The sequence below is a fragment of the Homalodisca vitripennis genome, unplaced genomic scaffold (assembly GCF_021130785.1).
Source record: "Homalodisca vitripennis isolate AUS2020 unplaced genomic scaffold, UT_GWSS_2.1 ScUCBcl_6663;HRSCAF=13978, whole genome shotgun sequence".
In the NCBI taxonomy this organism is placed as follows: domain Eukaryota; kingdom Metazoa; phylum Arthropoda; class Insecta; order Hemiptera; family Cicadellidae; genus Homalodisca; species Homalodisca vitripennis.
In genome coordinates this window covers 861-25,409 of record NW_025782779.1, presented here as the reverse complement: position 1 = coordinate 25,409, position 24,549 = coordinate 861, and the positions used below count along the sequence as shown (strand labels likewise).

The 24,549-nt window shown below is 33.9% G+C and overlaps 1 protein-coding gene across 1 annotated transcript; it reads right to left on the bottom strand.

Moving 5' to 3' along the window:
- Window positions 1-210: 210 nt before the first annotated feature.
- On the bottom strand, window positions 211-19,488 carry LOC124373894 (the record flags this gene model as incomplete). The annotated part of the gene is given in 6 exon segments (XM_046832214.1): window positions 211-316; window positions 318-505; window positions 2,775-2,943; window positions 15,319-15,416; window positions 16,638-16,802; window positions 19,381-19,488. Coding segments are annotated over 6 exon segments (821 nt in total), but the record flags the coding sequence as incomplete, so codon positions are not given.
- Window positions 19,489-24,549: the final 5,061 nt, after the last annotated feature.

Below are 24,549 nucleotides of genomic sequence, written 5' to 3'. Positions count from 1 at the left end.
CCTTTACCTAAATATTTTGGATCACTATATTTAGGACACCTTGTGTGTAGTGAAGAAAAGGTTTTCAACATAGTTTTACCAACTACATGTTGGATATACCTATGACGTCTATAAAATTTTCCTCTTGTAATATGCATATTTTAACAACATCAACTGTGTTGAAAGTTGCATTAAAATAATCTGATAAATATATCACAAACTATTTTGTAGTACGGTGGCACCACTACACGGCAGTACTGTGTGTCTGTATCCGCACTTTCTTGACTGTGCTGCCGTTGCGAGAGAGGGTGGGTGAGGTCCCGCTGAAGCCTGGGTTTCTGTATACCGAGGCCGTTGTTGGCTGCAGGCCTCGGTTTCTTGAGACTGGACCGAAGAGGGCTGCGAGTGATGGAGCCTGTAGTGGACCCATTGGAGGACAGCGTGGTGGATAGCGTGGCCATGCTACCGTTGGTGCCAGAATGGGCGTATGGCTTACCGCTGGCATCCGTCACTGACACACTACCCCCTAGCAACATAATTTCACACAATGAGGTATAGAACCTATAGTTGATCGGATGGAAACTTCAAGCAACAGGAAATATAGTTGTGGGGTAATGTTTTCTGAATTATTTCTACTGCTTGGAGATAACTGAAATCAGTTGTGAACTCAGTTTAAAAATATAAAGCAAAATATTGTAATTAAAATCGAGTGTGATAAATTGAGAAAGAAGGGAGTTTGGTGACACACACATTTTATATCACAAAATGGGAATCACATAGGTTCACTCGCGAGATTATTGAGAATTTGATACTTATCACTAACATCGGGAAATCAACACAGCAGGGATCAATTCTGGCTAGATTTATACCTTCCAGTTGAACCTAACACTGGGCACAGTAAAAAACCGATGTGTCACTTAAATCTGGACAACTTTATAGATGTCCAGGAGCGGCATATCACTGCCTGCTAATGTCGAGATTCTGGGGTGCAAGGGTAATTCGATAGCATAGTCTACTGTGGGAGATGACTGTCAGAGTTTCCCTAAGTATCAGAGGTTTTTGCTAGCCTCAACAAGGGTGTGCCACCCCCTGCCTGCTTTGACAGGAGAGGCTGGTACAGAGCGGGTCTCTCCTTCTTCCGGGGGGATTTGACTTTAAGATTAGTGCCTTAATTCTTCCTCATGGACTTTGATATGAGGCGGCCACTACCCCCTAAACTTACCCATCCAGAATATCCTGTCCCTCCGGAAACAGCAGTTAGGTTCTTATAGGACTAAGTGCAATTTATAAGTTTCTTGTCCTAAGAGAATAAAAAAACAAAAATAACATCAGAAATATGTTTGCCTCCTCTAGACAGATAAGCATTTCAATACATTTGAAGATCATCTATGGCTAGACTCAAGGTAACCCTATGTATCCCATATCTCAGGCTCACATATCTGTGCCTGTTATGAAGAACTGATAATTTACACTTTAGCACAACACCAACATTATAATGACTGGTTTCATCAGCACAATACATTCTTGGAGATAACTGTTCTTCTACAAAAGACATATGTTGCATTTAAGAAGACTCTTCTTTGAATACTTCCTGAGCATATTATACAATGTGAGCAGACATTCTAATACTCTTATGAGAACCTGTCACAAGATAACAACTGGTAACTACTCTTTAGGCCAAATGAGAGCTTTGAATTACCTTATCGAAACCAAGTCTACTTGATTCAGAAGGTTTCTTTGAAGTCCAATTGTTTAATTCTGTTTGAAGGAATAGACAACTTGTATGTATAGACTCAAAGAAGGTCCGAACCTCCAGTGTTCTCGTGGCTGGATATATGAACTCAGGTTTGGTGATTAGGGAGGTATTCTCAAAGTCGAATATTAGGGAGGTATTGAACCTATCTCCATATTCCCCCCCCTCTCAATGGTAAATATAGAGTTCGGGGGTTTTACCACAAGGCACATAAATTTTAAAATTTGAAGAGAACAATAGATGTTTTTGTTAATTTTATAATACAAAAATTCTGGTTTAAAATATTTAAAATTCATCTGTAATCATCCTGAAATATCTAGTGTTGGAGTAAATCTATTACATAGTTTAAATAATGATATGGAACTAATTGCAAAATATTGTAAAGCTAAGTAACGAAAAGCTATCATTATAGCAAGGATGTAGCCAGTGTGGAGATCCAAGAGGACCGGATTCCCCCAATTTTCAATTTTTTCAATTACTCTTTTAGTAAACGATTATTGTTATTTAAATAATTCAGTGTTACTGACACTTACAGTTGAAATACCGTTTTCAATAAAGAAATGTGTTAAGAACTTTTTAGGGAACAAAACAGGGGCATTATACTCTGTCCACTACTGGAAAATATCAATTGTCTACACCGCACCCAAAATTTTTTCTTGGCTAAGTTTTTTGCATTATAGTTTAAATATGTATAGCTGATAATTATAAATAAACACAGCATTACTCTCTTTACTTGTATCAACATTATTTTCCATACTCTCCAGACCCTCCTCCCAGTAGCGGCCTCCCAACCCCCCACAAATATTATGCTAAATCCCTTGATATCTTTAATGGTTATTGAGAAGTAAGTGGAATTTCTCTATTTAAACTGTCACATCACAGAATGGGGTTGTCCATTCTGTGACATGACAGTTTTCTTATATAATCTATAGGTTTATAGATTATATAAAAAAATTTGTTACACTAATTCTGACAGTTTAACTCTTACTACACAAAGTGAAAGAGGAGAATTCTTTAATTTTTACAAGTACATCAGACAAACCTGGGTGAGTAGACCTCTTGTCTCTGAAGCCCGGATTGTTGTAGGTGGTGGCGTCATTGCCCGAGGGGTCTCTAGAGGCAATGGTGGGGTCCCCACCAGCCCGCCTTGCGAACAGCATGTCATACAGAGCCCCAATGAACAGCAGGAATGTTAACACTATTAGGACTACCTGTAACATTAAAATGTTTATAAAAAAACTAGGTCTAAAAAAGTTGAGACTCATTAAATTTCCTATTTCAAAGGATACCACTAATTTCATATTTGTAGTAAAAAATTATTTAATCGTGCATCTAATTTATGTTCATCGCAAACTAATTTATGTCACTTGATGTATTATAGTACGAGACATATTGAAAACCTGGCCCGTTGGCTTTATACTAAATAAATAAGTTACACTAATACTAGTGTAATCACAATGAACTAATTCTATACCGATGTGAAGTTTAAACAATATATCTCAGGCTTAAGTGCATTAAACAAAAATTAATTTGCTACACAACCCAGGCTTGCAATGATACAAGAACGTAGCCAGGAAAAAAAGTTTGGAGGGTCCAGACAATTAATATTTTTCCGTAGTGGACAGAGAGGAAGGCCCCATTTTGTTCCTTAAAAAAGTTCTTGACCCTTTTTTTTTTTTGTTGAGAATTATCTTTCAACAGTACATGTCAGTAATACTGAATTATTTAAATAACAATAATTGTTTACTAAGAAAGTAATTGAAAAAATTTGAAAATTTTGGAAGGGTTCCGGACCCCTCGACCCCCTCACTGGCTATGTCCTTGCAATGATGACTCATACAAGTCTTGGTCTATGAGCCACGAGTCAATCTGCACAGTATAAGCATACAACCTGGTCTTTCTTGAAACCAATGGAGGGGTTTTTTAAGAAAGAAATCGATTTTGGAATTTTGGTGGAGGTCAAAAGGGTTAAAAATATGAAACGATAATTTTTGTCTCAGATTAAATTTTTTCTAGCTAAATACTGTACACTTAAAACAACCGTCCAGTACACATATAATAATTGCATGGACTGTCAGCCAATAAATACAGAGACTGACTGAAAGTTGTCATTTTAAGGGTCGGTATATAGTTAGATGAGAAAATTATTATTATTTCAATTTTCTAACCCTTTCTATACACTCTAATTTCGACCTCCACCAAATCTAGTATGGGAGACGATAAATTTATCTCTTGGAAGAAATTTGTCTATCGTTTTCAAGAAAAAACCAAGTAATGTATTTATACAATGTAAATTGGTTCTCGGCTCATGAACTATACTGTAATCAAATATCTTATGGATCATCTTGGGAATTGTATACAATATGTCCAAAAAGTCCCGGGATAGTTGAATGTTTTTGAAACGATTAAGATAGAGTTACTAAACTTGGTACAGACTTAAAGGATAACACATCTAATTTAAATCATATCCAGTTAGCCGCTATTTCCTCAGGGATACGGTAGTTCTTTATCAGTACTCGTAGAGTACATTGCAGCAAACCTAACCTCAAACGGACAACTGATCCGGAAATGTCAGCCGTTCAAAAATAGTTTTTTCATCTCTTTAAAGCCTCAGCTCTCAGCTATGCTGGCTTGTTTTTAATACACTGTGGCTGCTATTCCTGTATGATTGGACCTCCGCGGGATTTGAACCCGTGATCAAAGATAGCTTGAACTTATAATGATTAGGTAAATGTAATGATTGTATTAATTAGGTCATGTAATGATTAGGTCATGGTAGTTTCATTAACTTATTCACAGACAAAACTAGAGCAATGGATGATTGGTGAATCGCATTACATTGGCATAATCTAGGGATGAAATGACAATGATTCATTCAAGCATCAGTAGTTTATTATTAAGATCTTAATTAACGGAAAATTTAAGCCATCTTTGAACTGATGCCATTTCCGGCTCGGTTGTTCCTTTGAGGTTAGGTTTGCGGCAATGTACTCTATGAGTACTGTTAAAGATCTTTGATGTGCATACCAACCTTTGCTTACAATTATTAAAATGTCTTCTGACCCCTTGAGGGCCGTAGGCTACCCCAAGGACGAAGTAGGTAACTGGATATGTGTTAAATTAGATTGTTTTGTAAGTATATGCCAAGTTTTGTATCTATCTTAAATCGTTTAGAAAATACTTAACCGTCACGGGACTTTTTGGACACATTGTAGGCCTATATAGCCAATTAAATTTTAAAATACGGCTTAGATTAACGTTTTAGCCCATTTAGAGGTGATTAATCATTAGTGGCAAGTTAAGATCCTTGCAAACTTTAGCTGGATATAACACTAAAAGTAAAAGTCGGCTTTTGCAAGAAAGTTAGTGTAATGGAAAGATTAAGGTTAATGTGGTAATCATTACGGCCGACTTCTACAAGCCTCATTTTGAGCCCAAGCCTTAAGCCTCGTTTGGATTAAATAAGTCCAGTTAAATATTCCTCCCTCCGTTTAACCAGGCTTAGTTTTATTGTTTACTACATAAATCCTGAATTTATCACTTAATTAGTGTCCAATTCAAATTTACGCAAAGATTTGCTTCATCCATAGTGCGTTTTTGTAACACGTTTTTTTGTAACGGATCATATTTGTCTGATAAAAGCAATACGATATGTATTTGTATGAACATAAAAATTTTTATCTGCAAATCAAAGATTATTCGTTTTACTGATGTTAAAATCAAATAATAATAATAAAAATGTAGGGTAGGGTACGATAAGCGGATCCGGTTTTTATATCGAAATTGGCAAACGATATTACTTAATCATAACCTTCGATATAATCAATCGATACTGATTAATTATTTTGAACTATTAACTTAAATAATCTATATCAACAGCTGTAAACACTCGAAAATAATACACGTAGGATAATATTTCAATTTTACATAAGTAATTCTGATTTTAAAATGGCAGTCAATTTTAGAAAACTACACGACGTTGCTTTTTCGTGGCTTCAACATGTTAGACTCGTACCGAATAGCCCATTAGGTGAAATTTGTGGGAAAGAAACAACTGTAACTGTGAGAGGAGTTAATATGGTCGTCTTCAGTTTTCCTAATTTTGGTTATAATAATTTGTTTGATCACTGTAAATATTAAATTCATATTTTAATTTAAAACATGTGATTGTTATTGAGGGCTATAGGTACTTTTATATCGATTGATAGTCTAGGATTTGAGATGCGAATATTAGGTATCGATGACTATATTCTTCGATATAAAAAAACCGGGTCCGCTTATCGTACCCTACCCAAAATGTACATAATGTTACATAAAAGTTCTCACTCATATTCCTGGATATATCAAAGAGAGGTTTGCTCATAAAACATTGAGGTTAGTTTGCCCGTGACGGTAAAGACAAGAATTTGTTGTTACACTTAACGATTCCGATAAGAGCGCAGTAAACTGTTTATCTCTGTGTACACCTCATTGGCTTTATACTGGCTGAAAGAATAATTTACATCGCAGTGGCTATAATAATTTACCTAAACGTCTGGCAAAATATCTGTTATTCTTCAACTTTGGAGATAAGTTGTGTACAACATTCAAAGGAGGCTAGGCAAGAGGTCTTCGTCAGCAGTTGATATTTTATTTTGTGACGATTTCAGGCATTACATTTTAAGCCTTAGAGAACAGTTCAACATATTTAGTATATTTTTTCGATAATTAAGCAGGCTATTATTTGAACATAAATGAGCATACCTAATATTTTCATATATATATATATATATATATATATATATATATATATATAATATATTTTTTTATTAACACACGTGTTTTCAGTGTTTTTTTCCCTGTATTATTACAAACCAGATTCTCTGTGCTTCCTTCTAATTCGATCGATTGTTAAAAATAAATAGTTTTAAAAACTAAATTAGTTTATTACAACTATACTACTAGAAAGGACTGTAACTACCGTAATATCTGTGAGTTACGGAAGTTATAAATCTAAGTGACGGATATTAAGATCGGAATGTAAAATCATTAAAACGCTATTATTATTCTTTGTTGTACAATTATGAGATTCATCTCATTTCAGAGATATAATCAATACACATCCATATTTGAAGTTTTGTTATACATTTTCTTGTCGGAGATTTTTAAAATTAAAAAGGAAAAAAATGAGGTTAAGTATGTCATAAGTCATAAGTATCAGATCATTACACTAAGATTATTCCCCACAATTCTACAACACATAAAAGTGTTTAAGGTCATTGCTCTTATAGGGCTACAATCAGAATGGCTGTGACCATTACAAAGAACAAGATGGCGTTTGTTTCCTTTCAAATTAATATACTGCATTTAACTCATAATTAATAAGAAATATATTTTAAGTTGATTGTCACTATACAACTGATAAAGAGTAGATAAAAAATATTATTAAGTTTTTAATGGTAAAAGTTGAAACTGTTAAATTCTTGCTTTTTCACGTAAAAAGCAGTTTTATTTGTAAAATTATACATGTTTGATGTAGACATTAGTACGGTACACTCACTATCTTATATTAACAGCTGGATCTGATAGTAACTACAGAGTACAGCTAAGTGCAATGCAAACAGTATAACACCATGCTTAGCTTGTACCATGTTTGCTGACATCTTGTAGAGTATTAATCGATAAAAATGTAGCTTAGTTTTGCATACGACCATCTGAGAGGATAAGACGTGTGTCTATATATCTTGTTGCAGAATACATTCCTTAAACTAAAACAGACCACTTAATGAAAGATTTATTGGAACCTTGTGGAAAATAATACGCGTTGTGACAACACACACTGGCATAAATTCGTGTAACCTTCGCTACTAGCCAATTTGACACGGAAGCGATGCGACTGACGCTAACTTTATAGTCCGTGACGCAAGAGTCCACTGGCGTTGTGGAAGAACGCAACTTTTTTAAAAATAGGCGGAGACATTTCCCCTAAGAAAAGAATAGAGCCGAATTGGGACGGTAGCGAAAGGGTTACGAATAAAAAGTGAGGTTTTTGTACACAAGGTGTTGAATTTCGCACCGTTCTTCATACAAAAATGCCGAAAATTGAGTTATTGTTATCTACTTTAAACTAATGAGTGAGCTCCTGTGCCGTTTTTGCAAAAATTCTTCATCCTATTGAGTTTAAAAAGCAAATGGTTCATCATCCATTACCAATTCCGTGTTCCAAATCAAACCTTATCCCGTTTCTATAGTGTGATCCAAACCAATCATTATAAAATAGAAAATGAATGACTCGTCAACAACTACGTATGTTACAACTATATACTTTTGTATAGTTGAAACTATAAACACTTGTTTCATCCTTTGTGATAGAATGGAGAGAACTACCGGAATTGGACAACTATAAAACAGTAATAGGAGTAATGTGACATTGAATAGGATGAAGACAACTTAAGAATTTAAAGAATAGAATTTCGAATTTGAATAAGATGAATTATAAGAAATAAGGGAATAATGAATAATTTGTAATTAAATAAATAACAAAAAAATGACAAATAAAAGTGATGGTTTCTTTTGTAAATATTTAGATGTTCCGAAAGAATCTTGATCCAACAGTGGATGCTCCAAAGCCAGCTTCTTAGCTGTTTTTTGTTCCAAAACCACCCTCATCAAAATTTAAAAACTTTTCCATTCTACAATATTGTATAAAATAGTATAACTCGTTTTTAAATAATTCCAATTATTGTTATTTATCTTTGGAGAAATGAAAATTCCAAACCACGTCTAGAATTGTTTTAAAGTTGGTTTGTGATTTAGCAAAAATCAAGTTTTGTGGGTGAGGAATTGTTTGCAATCCAACGCCCCACATGTTTTTTTTTTAGCTTGACACATACCGACAACAAACCGTCAGACACACGGACAATATTTCTAACAGTTCCGCCATCAGTCTCTTTATCTCGTTGAATAACGCTCATACGAGTATAAACGTTATTTACGTGTTTTAGCGTTGGCTTTAAGTGTATCGAGATAGTAAATGTGACGTGTGAAGAAGTTGATCATTTTCCACTTCGGCCCCCAAACTTATGGGTTTTTACACAGCACAAATAAGCTATAACCACCATCCTTCCTTCGCCTTCCGGACCATCAATAGAGAATTTTTATGACATGTTTTTACCGCATTTTCTCTCACACCCTCGACAATCTACCTATCCTGTAAGTCGAAAGCATTACTTCTACTTCTTGGTGTTAGCTAGAAACAGTAGCGGGTTTATTCAACAGGCTATTAAAATATATAACATTACTTGTTTCTTCTCGTATGTTACTAAAAAACAATTTGCTATTTATTAGAAAACAAATTTATTAACTATATGATTTGCCACTGACATTATGAAAACATATTAAATATAAAATTAGTATGTTTTTTCTAAACGAATGTAGGTACACGTACATAAATTGTAATCCCAAAAGGGTTTGAATATTTTACAAAAATGTGTTCATTCTTTTTCACAAAAAAGTGATAAAATTATAGATGGTCAAATAGTAAAATAAAGTATTAGTGCTTTTATTCACAGTCCCAGCTCCTGTGGCATCGCAGCTACAACCTTCGCAGTGGTACCAACCTAATGGCATAGGCTACAGACAAGGATGTAACACACTGAACCATGTCATACTAGTGTAACATATGGTCTGTCGTCAGGGATTACACAGTGTGCAGGTGTAACACCACAACAAAGCTGTTAGACAGCAGGTGACACAAACAGTAAACAGTAGCGGTGTAACCTGCCATTCTGTGACATCACAGCTGATACCTACGCACTAGTATCAACCTCATAACATAAACATTGTGACTATTTTTGTGGAGGATTACATTACAATTAATTGTTGGTGAGTGAGGGTACTAGAGTAGGAGGTAACATACTGATCCAGGTCCTACTAGTGTAACATATGTTCTGTCGTCAGGGATTACACAGGGTGCAGGTGTAACACCACAACAAAGCTGTTAGACAGCAGGTGACACAAACAGTAAACAGTAGCGGTGTAACCTGCCATTCTGTGACATCACAGCTGATACCTACGCACTAGTATCAACCTCATAACATAAACATTGTGACTATTTTTGTGGAGGATTACATTACAAGTGTTGTGAGTGAGGGTACTAGAGTAGGAGGTAACATACTGATCCAGGTCCTACTAGTGTAACATATGTTCTGTCGTCAGGGATTACACAGGGTGCAGGTGTAAAGCCACAACAAAGCTGTTAGACAGCAGGTGACACAAACAGTAAACAGTAGCGGTGTAACCTGCCATTCTGTGACATCACAGCTGATACCTACGCACTAGTATCAACCTCATAACATAAACATTGTGACTATTTTTGTGGAGGATTACATTACAAGTGTTGTGAGTGAGGGTACTAGAGTAGGAGGTAACATACTGATCCAGGTCCTACTAGTGTAACATATGTTCTGTCGTCAGGGATTACACAGGGTGCAGGTGTAAAGCCACAACAAAGCTGTTAGACAGCAGGTGACACAAACAGTAAACAGTAGCGGTGTAACCTGCCATTCTGTGACATCACAGCTGATACCTACACCATAGACACTGGTGCCAACCTCATAACATAAACTTCGTGAATATTTTTGCATATATTGTGTATATACTTGTATGCATTGTTGGATTACGAAATATCCACCAGTAATTATTTTTTTAACACAATAGTTACTCTAAAGCGGCTAAAACTATACATTTGAAATTTGACATATTACTACATTATTTATTTATTCATAAAACGAACTAACAGGAGAAAACTAATAAGCCCGGTTTAATATTCCGCCATTTAAATTGTTTTTAATCAAGTAAACCCAAAACAAATACATTAAAATAATTGGTAAAAGTAAAGTATTTATCGTTTAATTTTTATTGTTTTTCTATATGATTTTTTAAAAATTGCCAAACACAGGTTACCAGTAAAAATCGTGTTTTTTATGAAGTAAAGCTGAGGGCGTAAAGCTAAATCATTTGGCAAATGTCCAGTATAGGACGTGTTTTCAGTAATGTCTTTGCTTGACAGTTTTGAAAGGTATAATAATTTATATGCATAAAAGGGTTTAAAAAACGTTTATCTGGAAAATTTTTACGAACATATTTGGTTTTATATTATTGTTAGCTAGAAATAAAAAATGAATGACATCTAAAAAGATTACGGGATTAACTTATTTTTAAAACAAAGTTTTTGTATAGATAACTAATAACTGGCTTAAAATAATTTTAATTGAGGTCATGTGATATTAAAAGAGAGCCGCGAATAAGCAGGGCAGAATATACAATTTATTGAATAAATAAAATTGAATAAATAGAGAATACGTACATTTAAAGTTTAAAAAAATATGCGAATCTTTCATTTGAAATTTAAATAATTATTGATTTCATTTTTGTAGAAGTGTATTCATTGACTGATTACGTGTTGCAACATTCTACATACATAATTATTATTTCTAAGACAAGAACTCGCTTAATATTTTTATTATTTTTAGAGTGTAGTTTAGTATGATATTTTCTTAAGTCTATAAGATAGTAAGTGCGCGGAGAGCTCAACGTGCAGATTGCAGAGTAAAGTGCAAAATCGACATAGTCCGAGATGGAAAGTGCCGATAAAAGAAATCCCAGTTCGGACAGAATTTCTCCTGAGATTATAGGATAGTAAGTGCGCGGAGAGCTCAACGTGCAGATTGCAGAGTAAAGTGCAAAATCGACACAGTCCGAGATGGAAAGTGCCGATAAAAGAAATCCCAGTTCGGACAGAATTTCTCCTGAGATTATAGGATAGTAAGTGCGCGGAGAGCTCAACGTGCAGATTGCAGAGTAAAGTGCAAAATCGACACAGTCCGAGATGGAAAGTGCCGATAAAAGAAATCCCAGTTCGGACAGAATTTCTCCTGAGATTATAGGATAGTAAGTGCGCGGAGAGCTCAACGTGCAGATTGCAGAGTAAAGTGCAAAATCGACACAGTCCGAGATGGAAAGTGCCGATAAAAGAAATCCCAGTTCGGACAGGATTTCTCCTGAGATTATAGGATAGTAAGTGCGCGGAGAGCTCAACGTGCAGATTGCAGAGTAAAGTGCAAAATTGGTTACAGTTCGAGATGGAAAGTGCCGATAAAAGAAATCCAGTTCGGACAGAATTTCTCCTGAGATTATAGGGTAGTAAGTGCGCGGACAGCTATATTGTGCAGATTACTGAGTAAAGTGCAAAATTGACACAGTCCGAGATGGAAAGTGCCAATAAAAGAAATCCCAGTTCGGACAGAATTTTTCCTTAGATTATAGGGTAGTAAGTGCGCGGACAGCTATATTGTGCAGATTACTGAGTAAAGTGCAAAATTGACACAGTCGAGATGGAAAGTGCCAATAAAAGAAATCCCAGTTCGGACAGAATTTTTCCTTAGATTATAGGGTAGTAAGTGCGCGGACAGCTATATTGTGCAGATTACTGAGTAAAGTGCAAAATCGACACAGTCCGAGATGGAAAGTGCCGATAAAAGAAATCCCAGTTCGGACAGAATTTCTCCTGAGATTATAGGACAGTAGGTGCGCGGAGAGCTCAACGTGCAGATTGCAGAGTAAAGTGCAAAATTCGACACAGTCCGAGATGGAAAGTGCCAATAAAAGAAATCCCAGTTCGGACAGAATTTTTCCTTAGATTATAGGGTAGTAAGTGCGCGGAAGCTATATTGTGCAGATTACTGAGTAAAGTGCAAAATCGACATAGTCCGAGATGGAAAGTGCCGATCAAAGAAGTCCCAGTTCGGACAGAATTTTTTCCTTAGATTATAGGGTAGTAAATGCGCGGAGAGCTCAACGTGCAGATTACTGAGTAAAGTGAAAAATCGACATAGTCCGAGATGGAAAGTGCCGATAAAAGAAATCCCAGTTCGGACAGAATTTCTCCTGAGATTATAGGATAGTAAGTGCGCGGAGAGCTCAACGTGCAGATTGCAGAGTAAAGTGCAAAATCGACACAGTCCGAGATGGAAAGTGCCGATAAAAGAAATCCCAGTTCGGACAGGATTTCAACCTTTATTAACTTTAAACCTGACTCACTTTGATTGACCATACAGCTATTGGCTGTCCCAGAAACGACATGTTCCAAACCATACGAGAAGTTTCACATTAGCTTTGACAACTCTACGAAAAGATTTCCATTAGCTTTAACAACTTCAGTTGGTTATTTTATTTATTGAATTAATTAAAAGAACAAAGTAAAACTTTTAAACTTCACTCTATCCGTTTAATGCGATTTCTACGAATTTAGAAAATCTAAAAAAATAATTTTATCGTAAAGTGTAGCACCATATTAAATAATTGATCTTGTTAAGAAGAACAATTACGAGTTATTGTAGTAGAAGAAATGCTGTAAACTCTATTGGGACAAATTTAATGCATGGATAATGCTGCTAACACAAGGAAGCCATATTATAAAAGCCCACGTGGGAAAATCTGTCAGTAATTGCACTTGGAGAGCTTCCTATCTTGTAGGTTTAACCTTCACCTGTTCAATATGCTGGGGATGTGTCCGGATTTGTGTCGTCTTGTTGACGTGAATTACGTCATCAGCTTGATCTTCCGGTAGATATACGATTTAACATTGTAATCTTATAAAGGAATGATAAAGGTGCTTTACTGAAATAGTTGATCATTAATTTATTCAGTCCCTACTATACCTGAAACTGATTTATTACTGTACTTTAGGCTCTAAAAATTGTAAATCGCTCTAACAGCCATAAAACAACGCGTTACATGATTTTAATCTTGAAAAATTATAGTAAAATACGATAACTGATGGTGGAGAACTTAAGTGCCGAATAGCAAAAACGTCCAAACATGATCGAAAATTGCAAGTTTCTAGATTCAGATGTTTCGGTGCTCACGGACATGAGTGTAAACTACTCGGTGCTATCGGATGAACACGAACACAGTAAAATTAGACTTTCGTAAATGTTACACTGTTAGGCGTTAGTAGACTGCAACTGCTTAGATTAGATTAAGGGAGAGCCCTTAGCACCGAATCTGTTATATATTGACCTTGCGCTGTATCGATTTATGCACTAACGGACTGTGCACATAAATATTCGACGCTATAGGACCATTTTCTTTGTGATTCGAACTTTCGGCTCTGATGATTATTTATGGAGGAATATTTTTGGCGCTGTAAGTTAGGTTAATAATTACGCACCTGAGATTAAAATCCACGTCCACAAGAGTTGGTAAAAATAGTTTTTTTTTTACATAAATATTTGGTATAAACATCTTAAATAAAAAAAAAAAACTCTTAAACATAATACAGTGGAACAATACTGTTTTATGTTCCAGTACTTATTTAAGAAGATATTTATTGCTATTATAAAAATGCATGTGTAAATAAAAACAAACATACACATGGAACGTAAATTGGTAACAAAACCACGTAATATAACTAAAAGAATTTGAAATGTACTGCTAATAATAAATAATATTTCAGAATAAATTTAGCACAATGACAACACTAGATGTATTGTAAATGTGAGACAGTAGCCAGTGAGACGTTAAACCGCTCAAGCTATTATCTCTGATGACGTAAGCCGTATTGTTCTAGACTTAGGGCGGGAGGTGAGTCCTCTGTAGGGCTGTAGGTAGGCGGACCATTATACTTTTACGAAACAATTGTTAGAATTGAAAATAAAAACTTTGAATATACTAGAAGTCTTAGTTTTGAATGTATTCTTATTGTGTAGTTAAGGTTGAGCACACATGAGTGTCATTTTTGTTTTGAGCCTGTAAGCAATTATTATTTCCACCATATGGTTAATTATTGCCCACAATGTCATATTAATCTACAATATACAACTTTTTGTTCTAACAGTAAGGTCGTACAAACCTTTATAAAGTGGAAAAGAACTACCAAGTTGAATGACTTTTTATATATAAATAACATTACTGGGTACTGTACGCTATGGCGTCACTAACTCCTAATGGAAAAGATGAAAATTGAGTTACAGGAGTTAGGCTCTATTTTGTTAATTCAAGAGTTATGGCGGTTCTTTAAAGATTTTGCCAACTCGGTAAATTTATTTGCTTCAAAATCATTCAACTCACATGTTAGTTTTATATTTATTCGTAATCCAAACAATGGTGATCTGTAATACACTTGGGCCTTCTCAAGACCCACAAAAAAGTCTCTCAGTGAACAATGAAAGAATGTTTAACCTTAAAAATGTATATTTAACTTTGGTACATTCACGATGGCATTGAAAAACACTCGACTAGAACTGCAACTTTTTCTTGCCAGCTTCAAAATGGAATCAAGCTTTGCAAGCTTTTTAGTATTATATGTAAAATGCACACTTTTTGAAAATAATATAATTACATGGCATAATATACAAAATTTAAAATTTCCATCATGTATTAAAAGAATATTGAATATTGTATTGATTCTTAAAAATAAGTAGAACCATTACATAACTAACGCAACAAGTTTTTAATATAAACAAAATTTAAATTCGATTTTACTTGAGGGTTTTATCTATTGTCACAATGTATTCTAGTAACTGTTTGCTAGTTAGTAGGTATACCTGAATGTAGAAAGACTCTCCTCTCTTGACAATAAAATCGTTGGCTCTGTCGTCTGTCTGTAGAGCAAACAGCCCTGCTGTTGCAATCCCAAACATCGCTGTAACACGGTATACCACAAGTTACTGCACTGTCACTAAACATATTTATTTTTCAATCTCAACTACATAAACTAAAATGCCCATGTTAATTTATATGTTGAAACATTTTTATTTTTGTAATGATCAGTAAACATGCCTTACAGTCCTCACAAAAACCTAAAAAAATATTTTCGACCAAACATTGAATGATTATGCAAGTTAGACAAAATATTACGTAAGGAGTTTTTAAATTTTTATTTTTGGGATGGCGCGAAGGCAAACGAATTTGTAATTAAACTGGTGTAATCATAAAACACTGTTTTACTAATGTTATAAACTTAATATTTTCATAAAAAACCCATATTTAAATCAGAGCTATTCACCAGTTTTTTTAAAGAGTCAACACAAATTATTAATCAATCATTCAAGTGACATTTAGCTTTCCAAAAAATTATTAAGTTATATCTTTCTTGAAAGAATTTACATTTTTTTTTTAAATGTTAAAGAAAACTTACCATACTCAATTAAACCACGTAAATTAAACTCTTTTAATAACTACGTTAGTAACGCTGGTGTGTAAAAGAGTATCAGTATGTAAAAAGCCAATATTTGTTTACATTTATTATTTTTTAATACTATAAAATGAAATTGAATTAAATGTATAGTTTCCACATAGTAAATATATAATATAAATTCATTTTGGTATACTTGTAATCATCTATACATCTTCAATTAAAGTTCAAAACAATGTCCCTACTTGAAAACTTGCAATTAATTTTCTGAATTAAACTTAGTAATAATATTCTGAATTGAAAACAATTGTTAATCTGTAATATCTAAGCATTAAATTTTTAAATATTGATACCAGATCTGAACAATGAACTACTTATACAAATAAGTTATTTAAATTTCTAAGTGTCAAATCATTAAAATTGGTAAAAAAACTGAACGATTAAGTAAACTGCTTATAATACTCAACTTTAAGGTTCGTTCTTGCTATATACATTCAACACTTTTTTTATTTAAATTGATTTGGATTAATTGAAATTTATAATAACTTAATTTCCAAAACATCGCTGTAACAACGGTATACCACAAGTTACTGCACTGTCACTACACATATTTATTTTTCAATCTCAATTACATAAACTAAAAATTACATAACATAAAACTTAATTTACCCTTGTAAGTAGTTAGTTATATCAAGCCTAATTAAATTATTGTAAACAAAAGTATCTTACTTGAGAGGAGAGCCAGGCCCAACTTGGCCGTGACTGCTGAAGTGTACTTGAGCACAACCTTGTCCTTGGACACGATCATGGATAACTGGATGATGCTGAGGATGCAGAAGAACGCTAGACACAAGGAGTTCAACGCCGCCACATAGCCTGCCAGTTTCACTGCTCCTGGAAAACGGGTGAAATCCCGGTGATTTTCAGTAGATGCAGATGGATGATACGAGAAAGTTACATAAGTTCGGGGAAACATCAGGAGATGATAATGAACAGTATGATGTAAGGAAAGGTGAGACTTTTAAAGGGAATGTTAAAAAATAGAATAAGAGAATTATATGACCAAAGGAATACACTAGACACAGAACAAGATTTAAAGAGGAAATTTTAGTTCGTTGTGAAGACAAATATAGATAGTACGGGTGTCTTAAAAGTCCCACCCCTCCCCCTCTATTAACCTTCTTATGAATAAAGATATAGTAGTAATTTACTTTGGGGGATGTCTATATGACCAACACTAGGGAGTTTTTGATGTATGAACATTTTTGACTCGTCCCCCCTCCCAAATGGGGTATTTTGGGAGGAAAGTAAAAATTTTTTAACATGAACCCCTGGCAAGAGACACCTCATTTTAACGTATTAAAAAGAAGAAGAATTGCATAAACTAGAGGTCTATAATGTTACCCTATACAATTTGGTGGCTAATCAAAGTTTGAATTGGTTTATAAACCCTCATTGCTTGTGAATAATTTTGTAACAAAATTAAATGGTAAACATCTTGAAATCTCACTTTAATTTCACTATATGAGATCCTCGAAGTGTACTATATACTTATTGACAAAAATAAAGCCTGGATTCAAAACTGCGTCTCACATTTTGTACATAAAAACAACAAAATGCCCAAATGCATGCCCTCGTTTGGTACGTTGAGGTGGCTGGCATCTTCGATTCTTGTCCTTACTTCGTTGAGATTTGCGGGCTACACAAGATGTACAGCACCAAATTTGATAGGGTAACATTAGAGACCTACAGTTTGTGCCATTCTTCTTCTTTTTTTAAAAAAAACTTTTAAAATGAGGTGTCACTTGCTAGGGGTTCGCATTTAAAAATTGCGACTTACCTCCCTAAAATACCCCATTTGGGGGGAGGAGTAAAAATGTTGATAAATCAAAAAACTCCTAAGTTGGTCATATAGACATCTCCCAAAGTTAATTACTTAATATTTATTCCTAAGAAAGTTAATAGGGGACGGGGACTTTTAAAATACCAGATAGACAATGCATTTAATATTATCTGACATGACACCAATTGATGAACGAACTCTAGCGGCATATAGACGCAATGCCTGGCTGACCATTGGTAGACACTAGTGCATTCTGTGATCGTCCAGGCGAACCCTCTCGACTGACGTGAGGTACATTTAGCCTTACTATCGCTTGTCTTCTTTTATAATAAAGTTTCTTTTGTAGGGCCTACATGAGGCAGTATGTGACGAAGTTAACAGTTGAAATACAAAAGGTACAAGGGTAATGGTCTATGAAAATGTAATTAAAAGTAATGTAATTGTAAGATAACCTAGAAAGCAATGTGATGATTAATTGTCAAAACATGGAGACACAATTGTAAATAATGATATTACAAAACATTATCGGATAAAGATTGGTTAAAGATTTGAGAAATGGATATGGCAAGACAATAAATTAACACAATATAAGGGGAATTTATTTAAAAACTCTTTATTTATAAAGAGTATTAAGAGTGAAAGTGAGGTACACTTAGCCTTACTATCGCTTGTCTTCCTTTATGTTAAGTTACTTCTGTAAGATGTTACAGGAGAAGTATGTGACGAAGTTAACAGTTGAACGGCAGAAATGACAAAAGTAATGGTCTATGAAAATGGCATGGAGAAGACTAATGCAATTGTAAGATAATCTACAAAACAATGTGGTGATTAATTTACAAAATATTGGAGACACAATTGTAAATAATGATTTTACAAAAACATTATCAGATAAAGAGTTGATTAAAGGTTTGAGAAATGGATTTTGGAACACAATAAATTTACACAATGTAAGGTGAATTTGTAAAAAAAAAAAAAAAACATCAGATAAAAGGGTTTTTAAGAGTGAAAAACAATACGAAAAGGCCGTTATGGTACTAATTCAAATGTTGCTACTAATTTATTTATTTAATTCATCAATGGTATCCACCAATTTTACAATAACAATTAACAATATTTGTATAACTAATACAGTATACCAATATAGGCCTACTAATACTATTTAAATATACAATAATACATGCATTAAAATATGTGGACAGCAAAAAAAGACAAGAAGAAAGAAGTCAGGAGCTGGTGAGCAAAAAAAATTAAACAAGTGTTACAAGTCTAATGTCTAGACTAGAAAAAGAGGGCAGCAATTAAAAATAAAATTTTTAACAACTATAACAACAGTCAAACTTTTAAAGCAATAACAAGAGATACACTTGAAAACAAGCTATAACAATATGATACAAATTTGAGAAATAAAATTAAATTTTCCAAAAGAAATAACAAAAGATAAACTTACAACAAACTTTCAACAATCAGGACGATAACTATAATAAGTTAGAGTGTCAAAAAAGAGTTTAGACAATTTCACCACATCAGAAATTGCTATATTTTTATGATGCTGCCACAAAAAATGTTTGTGCTTGTATTTTTAAATAATAGGCTGCATCAAGGGCAATTTAGTATCTATTTAGAACTTACCATGAGGTCGAAACCTGGAGACGTTCTCTCCGCATTTTGTGCGACCGTATAGAAGTTCCTTGCACGTCGTCCATGGTCCGAAATATCCGCGCTCCGCCCCTGGTCCGCCTGTAGACAATGAACACTCTTAGTTGGTTATGAGTTACATCCCAGTCTAATTGAAATAATTACATTTCATACACGTAAGAGGAAGGTGAACTGGAGCTAAACTCAAAATTCGTATTGGATCAACCCTTCCCCACCATAGATGCGTTATGTGCAGAAGACTCGGTTGCTCTACCGTGCTTTGGGATCATGTCAGAAACATCGTAGTGCACTCAGTTGTGCACCTGATAAGACAATGAGAATACCTCTTCAGCTAGTTTGCACTACTTTTTGTAGTCTGAGTGTCTCTGATATCGAAACAATGCGGGGAGTTTTCGTTTTGTGCTTCTTCGTTCTTCGTCGACGACTGTTTTTTACCGGAGATGAATGTTTGAGTTGGTGGGGTTTGTTCCCTAACTATCAGAGATGTTGAAATGCTAGCTAGCCTCAACAAGGGTGTGCCATCCCCTGCCTACTTTGACTGGAGAGGCTGGTTCAGAGCTGGCCTCCCCTTCTTCCGGAGAGACTTGACTTTGAGATTAGTGCCCTAATTCTTCCTCATGGATCTCGATTGGAGGCGGCTCCTAACCCCTAACCTTACCCATCCTGAACATCTTGTCACTCCGGAAGCAGCGCTAAGGTTCTTACATTGACGAAGTGCAATTTATAAACTTCTTGTCCTAAGAGAACAAAAAAGATCTAATTTGAGATAAATCATAACTTTTCGTAACAGAGAGTTTAATTTGTGCTTTGATAATAAGATTTGGGTTTACGTATTACCTTTTCTTACTCTTCCAGAAGAATAATGATTAAATGTTTTTATCCTCCATAAAAGACGATAATTATAATTTTTAAAGAGATAATGACTCGTACATCCAACCCATTTCTAATATTCCCTATTATATATTCATTTTTATAAAACGGTCAAGTATTTCAGGATTATAGCTATACTTGAGTAAGAACTCGCTTTTTTACATTCTTTGTTTCCAGTAACATTGCAGGGATACATATTTATAAGTATTCCTTTGGCCTCTGAATAACCTCAATGTCTTTGAATCTGACAGCACGAAAATAGCTTGTGGTATAGTTGAGGAAGTTGCAGTATAAACGGTCACGCCTTTTAATCAACATTAAGGTGTTGTGGAAATCAGATGCCTAACTGCAAATGTCCCTGTTGAATGGAAGGGCTATCCCTGCCACACCCACCATTGAACCTGCCGCCGAACACAATGCAGCTCCAACAATGCAAATGCTCTGTACCTCCACGTTTTACTTAATACGCGATGCAGTTTTAACCTATGCTGTGTGAATGTAAAATTAAATTGTACTAATAGAAAATATGATAAGCTTATGTGTTTGAAAAGAAGATTTAGGGTTGAATGCTACATGGTGAGAGATTGCTTAAGATAGTAGGTGCACTGTACCAGGTAGACGTGTAGAATATTCGTGCTTGAACCAGTATCTCAACTGAACCGAACATAATTCCTACACTTCACAACTTCCTACCAAATATTTGCAACATATTGAAATTGTGTCCGCAATAGGCTATCTGAATACGTAATACATTTAAAAATATTTGCTATTTTTGTATGTTTTTTATGTATCATTTTTTAAAACTCTACCTTGCAATCGATAATTCGGATTCGAATCTGCGTCATAGGATGATTGATAGGCTAATACAAACCACTCTGTACCAGAGACGGCTATGTGTGTAATGCCTTAATATAATGCAATTTTTATGGTTGGTATATTTAAAAAAATTCAAAACGATAAAACTCTAAGATAATTAATTGCCCCGAACATAGAACACACAGAAAAAGCATGTTTTTGGACACTCGACAAGAAATTATTAATTTACTACTATAATAACTAATAATTTAACTATAAATTAACGTTTAAAGTAGAAACTTTAGGGAATCTTGTAAGCAGACAAAAATACTCATGAAGTAAAAATGTAAATTTGTACAGTATGTACTCTTACATGAGTTGAACGATTCATAAAGTGACTATGATATTTTTTTATGGGTTTTGACTTAAAGGAAAGATATTTTTAATGAAATATTATGTAAAAGAATTACATGGTTTAGAATAAAATTTTCGGAAGGAAACTGATTTTTATTCTAATTAAGAACTATGTCATTCTTCCACTCCATATTTTTTTTTACTGTTTTTACCACGAAAAGGCATTTTTATAGATTGTGGAAAAAAAACTTGTTTAAAAAGTAAAAAACTGTTATTCTTACCAAATATCAATTGTAACTCCTTAAGAAACATGATTCGTTACTGAAGACGGCGTCGTTACTGCTAGACGGTATTCTTTCAGAGAGCACTTAGTTCTAAGTGATTGATTAATTTATTCCCAACAAAAAATTTATTAAGATCTACAGATCAACCTTTTCGTTTTGACTGTATTTAATCCAAGAAAAAGTTGTACTTCGTGTTACCCGAGAAAATTTCTTAACGCAACAACGCTAGACTTTTAAATTTCTTTCATACAATGGATGTATTGTGAAGAAAACAGGATTTTTGGACATTTTTAAATTGCAAAGTGAACCAAGAATCAGTAACACTACCTACGTATCAAAATTGCGATCCCCTATCGCAACAGTGGATAACTAATACAACTGTAATCTATGTTAAATCTACGATTTGTTTCTTTTAACCTAGATTGTAATTATGTGTTAGGTTAGTAATTCACCTGAGGAAGATGTTAGATTGCAGATCTCGAAACGTGGTATAACCGATTTCTTGTATAACCTGCAACATGGAAAATGACCGGAAAAATCCTGTTTCCTTTACAATATCCTTCACTATATCAAGTATCTTAGCAAAAGTGGAAAGAGTTAACAAAGAGCAATAATTGGCTGAAAGGTATAACAGCAAATGGGTGTGTGGTAGTAACTCCAGATTTATGCTAGACAGGGGAGGGGGTGTATAAGTCAGTGGACAATTTATGACAGGATCTAAACAGCACTTTTACACTTATGCTGTCTGGAGTGAACAATTTACTTACCCAGGTGTCAATGCTACGTACGGGGTGAAAGACCTTGCACTAAGGAAAAGCATTTCACATGCGCTACATTTTTAAACATTTCTGAGGATTTGCCAGATTTTTGTACAAAAGTAAGTAAAGAAAACTAAAAACAAACCATTTAAATGATTAAATAATTAGTAATGACTGCCATACATCAGTTAGAGTGAAACATGTATTCGATATTTGAGTGGAAATGATATGTGAAATACTTATATTTGAACTAATTGTTTGTTTTAGTAAAAACACAGGCCACAGATTTTTTGCAGATGACAAACGTGTTTTATATTGAGGGCAAAAAGACATTTATTATATTCTTCATAATTAATTCGCATTTAACGCATTAAAAAAGTAAAAATAACCTGCCACTATGTGCATCTGTGTGTATAATATCTCATAGTAATGATAATATTTCTGTAAAAATTTTCGTAATAATGGTAAAATGTGTTGAAATATTCCACACTAAGGATAATATTTAGGTGAAGGTATCCCATAATAATGATACATTTTGTGTAAAATAATATCCTGGTAACAATTACGCCTCTGTGTTTACAGTGTTGCTCATAGTAATGGATAACATTCCATTATAAAGTTTCTCCGCAACTAATGATGAAATGTTATAGGTGAACTATCCTATAGATATATGATAGAACTAACGTTGGTAAAATATGCACGCAACAATAAACAATACTGTGTTTACAATAACTACATAAGATAATGATAAACATTTATATAAAAAATTATTCGCAGTAATGATAAAATTGTTTTTAAAAATATCCCACGTTAAAAATACGTTTTAAGGTGAAGTATCCGCATAGTAATGATACAAACTACGGTGTAAAATATGCCGCAACAATAAATCACATGTAGTTTATCCAAATAACACATAGTAATGATACACCATTTATATAAAAACGTGTCGCAGGTTAATGATAGAAAATGTTATTAAAAATAATCCCACCGCTATAAAGATAATTGTTTAGGTGAACTCTCCCATAGTCTAATGATAAATTACGTCGGTAAAAATAATGCCGGCAACTAATAAACATATAGTGTTACACAAATAACTCATAGTAATGATAACATTTTATATAAAAAGTGTCGCAGTATGTATGATACAAATGTTTATTAAAGATATCATACCACGTTAAAGATAATGATAATTTAGGTGCAACTAATCCCCCATAAGTAATTGATAATACTACGTGTAAAATAATGCCCGCAAAACAATAAAACATCATGTGTTTTACAATAACTCATAGTAATTGATAAAATTTATGAATAAACATTTTCGCGCAGTAATGATAAAATGTTTTAATAAATATTCCCACGTTTTAAAGATAATTTTTAGGTGAACTGATCCCATAGTAAATGATAAACTACGTGTAAAACTATGGCCGCAACAATATAAACATATGTGTTTACAATAAACTCATAGTAATGATAGAAAACATTTCATATAACAAAAGGTTTTCGCAGTTAATTGTATAAAATGGTTTTAAAATTTATCCCACGTTAACGAATACCGTTTTAGGTGAAAGTATCCCATAGTAAATTGATAAACTACGTGTAAAAATATGCCGCAAGCAGCAATAAACATATGTGTTTTACAATAACGTCATAGTAATTGATAACATTTTATATAAAAAGGTTTCGCAGTATACTGAATAAAATGTTTTAAAATATCCCACGTTAAAGATAATGTTTATGGAAGGAAAAACTACCCGCCATAGTAATGACTAAAACTCAGCGTGTAAAAATATGCCGCAACAATAAACATATGGTGTTATACAAATAACTCATAGTAAATGAATAACATTCATATAAAAAGTGTCGCGCAGTAATGATAAAATGTTTTAAAATATCGCCACGTTTAAAGATAATGTTTAGGTGGAACGCATCCCATTAGTAATGATAAAGCTACGTGTAAAAATAATGCCGACAACAATAAAACATGATGTGTTTACAATAAACTCATAGTAATGAATAAAAATTGATATAAAATTTCTCGTACTACTGATAAAATGTTATTGTAAAATATCCCACGTTTAAAA